The sequence below is a fragment of the Chelonoidis abingdonii genome, chromosome 1, assembly GCF_003597395.2.
Source record: "Chelonoidis abingdonii isolate Lonesome George chromosome 1, CheloAbing_2.0, whole genome shotgun sequence".
NCBI classification, from domain to species: Eukaryota; Metazoa; Chordata; order Testudines; family Testudinidae; genus Chelonoidis; species Chelonoidis abingdonii.
Window position 1 is genome coordinate 169,751,923 of NC_133769.1, and position 6,000 is coordinate 169,757,922.

A 6,000-nucleotide genomic window follows, 5' to 3' on the forward strand; every position below is an offset into this window, starting at 1 on the left:
TTGCTAATCAGGAGTTGTTAAACATATAACTTAACTCTCTTTATTGTGTATCAGTAAACTTTATAAAAAGTAAGTTTAGATTCAGCTTGACACTGCCCCATATGCACTGATGTGTTTACTTGTAACTATAAGACTCAGCAGAGACTGGATCAGGAACAAGTAATTTTGTATTTTTTGCAAGTATTCTCAGTAGTAAATATTTACCAGAGGGGACTTTATCTAGAATGTCATGCCATCACATTTTGTTCTATCAATTTTGACAAAGTTCTTTCAACTACCAAAGGAAAGTTGTGGTTTTTTTTTTTAAACTAGTACCAAAGAGATTTCAAGATGAGATACTATATATGAATTGCACCCTTAATCCTGTTCTCATAGCTAAAATATAAAGCCATGACAAACAGAGTAATCATGAAGTCTCAAAATTGACAGACCCTTAACTATAACAATTCCAAGTCATGGCAGGTAATATGCACATGTAGATTTGCATGATGTTGCTAATGAACTTTACATACACCATTACGTAGTCTCCAAAAACCCTAATCCCACAATATAGTTATTTTACTTTGCATGATTTTATCAAGAGTGATTTGTAGTTCGGGATAATCCCACAATGTTTGTAAATAGAGCAACAAATATGTTTTGCTACTCAAGTTACTTCAGATATGGAATTTCAACCAGTGAGAAAGAGCAGGGACAGCATGCTGATGAGCATAGGAAACAGAAACCAGAAATTTCTGAGATCTAAACCCAGTCTTGACAGTGGCTCTCTGTGTCCTTGGGCAAAACAACCTCTCTGTCTTGTTCTATACAGATAGGGGAAGAGGAGAGATTATAGGTAAAGACAAATATTACCACTAGTAATTTAGGCCTTGAAATCGCAGTCTGATTGCTGAGTGGGGACCCCTATGATTATGCAGAGACCCACTGAGTTCACTGGGACACTGTGGGCATGCATATGCTAAGGTTCACCAGACTGCAGGATACAGGCCCACAACAGTATTTAAACCAACAGTTACTTGGGAAGGTTTCTGACTAATTCTGGTTTTAATCCCTGTTTTTGATTTATATAGAAGAGAAATTTACCTCCCTTTCCCTACTGCTGAGAAAGGTAAGACGACTTAACATCATGTTTATTCAAATGTGCTCTTTTCACTACAAGTACCAAATGCTTAACTCAAGCAAGTTACAGCATTTGAACACCATTACATCACCCTGTCTGGTATACTTTAATGTAATTTGGAAATAAAATTTGATTAACTGACAGCATCTTAAAGAGGATACATTGAAGATCAAAATTGAGGACACTTACCCCGTGAAACCAAAAAGAAAACAAGTGCAGCCTTTCCGAATAATTCTGCAGAACAGGTCACACAGTCTGTTTTGATGCACTGATGTAGTAATGACAATGTTATTCTATGAAAACTGAGCGACAACAATCCATAATTCCAAACAATGAGATTAAGATTCAAACTAACCAAAGGAAAAATGCACTGTAAGGCTTTTTGCATGGTCTGACATACTATTGCAAAGAGGGAAATATTAAACTGTACATTCCCTCTATTGTTTCAAACATGATATAAACAGATGTCATCTTTTCAAGATGAAAACATCTTCCTACTGAAGAGTAGTGTCTGCCTCCAAGTGCCTACATTTGTGAAATTAATTATGACACATTCCATATTTACAGAACTCAACCAAATCTGATCTGGCAGTAATAGAAACAACTCCACTAAGTCTTTGGAGTAGCACTCATTTACATCACAGTTTAGAATTAGCTTTAGGGGCTATTTTAATACATACAAGTAATATTCTAGTGCAGTGGGTCCCAAACTTTTGTATTGGTGACCCCTTTCAAATAGCAAGCCTCTGAGTGCAATCCCCCCCACTATAAATTAAAAACACTTTTTTATATATTTAACACCATTATAAATGCTGGATGCAAAGCAGAGTTTGGGGTGGAGGCTGACAGCTCGTGACCCCCCTGAGGGTTCCCAACCCCTAGTTTGAGAACCCCCAGTTTAGTGGTATCAGCATGGAATGACAAATTAGGTTCCAATAAATGATTCTGATAATTCTAGTTTAGCAAGATGCATCAAGATTTCCTGAAGTTATATAAATGCAAATTATTTACTACCACCACACAGAGCTCTACATTAAAAAGTCTGTATTTTAAAAATAAGTGAACTGAACCACAGGGAGTTAGTTAACTTTCCAGAGTCAGATCCTTAGTACATGTCTACACTACAATCTTAAATCGACCTAAATTAGATTGACTTACAGCCACCACAGCACTTCCAAGAGAGTGTGGGGCAGGGGGGCCCCCCGAGAGCCTGCCTGGACCTCAGCTGTCCTCCACGGCTTCTTGCCTTCCTGCTCCCAGCCGGGAGAAGCTACGGGGAGCGGGGGGGCGCTTCTCATCCCTGGTGAGGAGAGCCACAGCTGGAGTCCGGCTGCTGTACTCCTGGCAGGGAGCAGGGATCCCAGGGGCCAGTAGGGCTCCCAATGGGGAGCTTAGGTGACAGCCCAAGCAGGGAGCCTGGGTGACAGCTTGGCTTGGAGCCCGGCCGAGAGCCATAAAATTGACAAGAATGACAGCCAACAGCAGATATAAAGACGACACTGTGTCACCCTAACTACACCAATATAAGCCCTACGGCGCTTGTGGAGGTGGAGTTTTATGTCCACATAGTAGGGCACTTATATATGCAAGAGCAAGGCTGTAGCGTAGGCACCGCACTTACACTGTAGCGTAGCTACCTTATGTTGATCTAACTCTGTACTGTAGACCAAGCCTTAGAGTCATGTCTCCCTTGGTTCTAGGGCCTGATACTATCAGGTATTAAAACCTCAATCCTCAGTGATTTCAAAGGGAAGCTTTCCTGTGCTGATCAAGCCCTTTCCTACCCAATCACTCTGCCTCCTGAGACTGTTACCCAGACTGTAAGCAAACTATTCCTAACTTTAGCACAGCACCTTTTTAGCTAATTTGTACTTAGTTTATAGAAAGTGTCACTTCCATTGTGTAGTATTTAATAAAATGTGCAACTTTGAGAACGCAACATGTAGATGCTACAAGATCTATAAACCAACCCACAATAACTGTCAATAAAATACATTTCCAGTTCCAAAATAAATAGTTAAGAAAAGACAATGTAAGAGTACATTTATGACCGTCATGAGAGTGCTTTATAGGATGATTAGCTTAACTGAAGTTTCATGCTCAAGAGGTTTTGTTTGCAGACTGACTAAATGGGATCCACTTTGAAACATAAGGAATATTTGATGCACAAGAAATAAATTAAGTAGTTTTCTCCCAACAGCTTTACAAGTCTGAGTTATTGTGATGGACTCTGACCAACAAGAGCAGCAGGACTTCAGGCAAACATGTACATTTCCTCACTCAAACACTATTTAAAAAAAACATAGCCAGAGGCCAGCAACTGCACAAATAGGTTTATCTGACTAAAATGTAAGTCCATCTCTTTGGAAACAAGAACACACATGGCAAAGGAATAAAATCTGCAGGAAGATGTAGAATCTCACATGGACGCATGTAAATAACTTCCTTCCCCAACAGGAGAATACAATATGTACACACACAAAACTTACCACTTTGTCCATTAGCTTCCAAGTCTTCTCCACAGTTCTGCGGTCAGCAGCTGCTTGCTTGGGGGGCCCTACGGCATCCTGAATAGCATCTATGAGGCCCAGAATACGCCCTTTGCGGGGGTTTCCTCCTCGGCCACCTGGGTTCCGGCCATTCAGGGAATTGGCCATCTGGGATCCGATCTTAACAAGAATAAATAAGAGAATTATTATAAGGTGTCCTAAAGACATTTTGTCATAAAAAACAAAACCATACAGTAAAGTACCGTTTGCCTTCCCCAGTCAGAAAACAAGAAGAGTACGTTTGGAAACTGGCTTAACTTTTTATGATGAAGAGTTTAAAACCCATCTGGGCTGAGTTTACACTGACAAGTGACCCTGGATTTGTCGTCAATGTATACATAAATAAGTTGAAGGTAAATTTATACTTGCGAGTGGACAGACACAGAGCTGATTTTACCCCATAAACAAAAACAAACAAACAAACAAACCCATTCATACACAATTGGGAGTACATACTTTCTGTTTCTACCCTCCCTAGTCTCCCCATAAAGAAATAAAAGCCACTAGTGAACCTAGCACTAATGAAGATCACTTACACTCCCGTTTGGTTTTCCAAGACTCCAATAAACATACAGATGATCATGTACACTCACAGCTCACCAGGGACACAAGCTTGTCACCAGACAACAAAGGCATATGGACTTCCATTTGCCAAGTTAAAAAAAGAAAAGAAAAGCCAACATGCCTGCGATGAGCAAATGTTTAGGATAACATGAACCATACATACGGTGTATTATCTTGTATAAAGAGCGAGAAACTGAAGAAGGGGAAAACCTTAAGGAGCAGGAAGGAAATTTCTTCCGTAAATCCAAGCTCCCTGAAGCTTCGTTTCACAGGAGAGACAGTTTTGTTCCCTTCTCTGTTCAATCTGAGTGGATGGTGGTGGGGGGTAGAAAGCCAAAAGAGAAGTGCCCCCGGTAAGTCTTCCCCTCCTTCTTTTCTCCCTCCCACCTCGTGCGCCTGGCTTCAGTCCCAGAGGCAGGGACGCGTCCGCCCACCCCGCCAGCAGCGTGTTAAATCCCAGCCGCGCTCCTGGCTCCGGAGGTTAGCTCAGCTCGCCGCCCCTCTGCAGCCACACATGCTCCCGTCTCCTAGCAGGCACTGGCAGGCAGCAGAGCAGTGGGACTCTCCGGGCTATCGCTTGCTGCTCGGGGGCGGCCGCTGCCCCCGCAGGAAAACACGAAGAGTTAATTCATCACGGCCCGTGTCTCGCTAGTCAGCCCCCCCCGGGGGCAGGGCTGGGGGGTGCGTGCGTACAAGCGGAGGCACCGCACAGCAATGCCCCCGCAGAGCCCGGGCTACCCCGCTCCTGGAAAGCCGGGCGCGCGCGCACGTACAGGCTACAGCGAACGCTCTGCCCGCCGCCGCCGCCGCAACAGCTGCGCTCCTTGAAACACCCCCTCCCGCCCCGAGCCCAACAGTCACTCCCACGCGTGCGCGGTGGGGAAGGTGAACGGGCGCTTTTCCAGGAGGGCGGGACCTTAAGGAGCTTAACGTTAGCCAATCGTAAAGGGGAAAGGGTTTGATTGACAGATCAGGCAGCAAATGGGTGGGGGCAAGGCTCGGCTGAACGGGCTGGCGCCCCTCGGAAGGCAAGAGTGGGTGGGGGGAGAATAGGCTGGCCCCTAGCGTAGGATTGATGAGGGAAGGGGCCAATGAAAGGGCTAGCCTGGGAGAGACGAGGCTTCCGGTGACACCTCTGCCCCCCCCCGCTTCTATCTCTGTCCTTTTTGATTTGGGGGGAGAGAAGAAGCAGGGGATAAGGGGTGGGGGAAGGGGGAAGGGCAGGGGCAAGTGGAAAGGTGGGGGAGGAAAGGTGTAGATGGGTGGGTAGGGGAGTGAACTAGAGAGCCTGGGCAGCTGCAGGAGAGGGAAAGGGGAATGGGGGAAGAGGAGACAGAAAGAAAGAGGAAGGAGTTGACGGGGATAGATCTAGGTTTTCTGTAGGGTGTGGGAGTCAGTCCTATGGTGAGCCAGGCCCAGAGGATCAGCCCTAAGCCCTCTGATGCATTGGGAGAGGGCTTTGCTGATTTACAGTAACTAAGGGTCTTGCCTCAGGTTAGGAGGAACTTTTTATAATCTGCCCCTGGGGTAGTAAGGGTTTTGTTGTGCTTGTTTTACTGACATATACTGTATTTCCAGCCCCAGGTTCAAAAAGTTAGGTGCTAAAAAGTCTTGAGATGTTTTTAACAATAATCAGTTGGGATATTTATATTGGCATGCTGGGTTTTGAACCTTTAAGTGTCACATTTTCAGGTATTTCTCTACAGGTATGAGGGTTAGAAACTCACTTTTAAAAAAATGAAAGCTGAGAGTCTCCCTTAATTGTAA

General features: G+C 44.4%; 1 protein-coding gene across 6 annotated transcripts in view; it reads right to left on the reverse strand.

The window, feature by feature from the left end:
- Nucleotides 1-5,070, reverse strand: part of CBLB (Cbl proto-oncogene B) — a 226,022-nt gene extending 220,952 nt beyond the window's left edge. For 2 of the 6 annotated variants that reach the window (XM_075072562.1, XM_075072555.1), the window contains exons 1-2: nucleotides 4,444-5,070; nucleotides 3,610-3,789 (exon numbers count right to left, since the gene is read on the reverse strand). In XM_075072562.1, the coding sequence (XP_074928663.1) occupies nucleotides 3,610-3,777 (168 nt within the window). In that variant the 5' untranslated portion in view covers nucleotides 3,778-3,789; nucleotides 4,444-5,070. Of the gene's footprint in view, nucleotides 1-3,609; nucleotides 3,790-4,396 lie in introns of all 6 variants that reach the window. The other 4 variants (XM_075072552.1, XM_075072561.1, XM_075072560.1 and 1 more) reach the window with 4 other exon arrangements.
- Nucleotides 5,071-6,000: the final 930 nt, after the last annotated feature.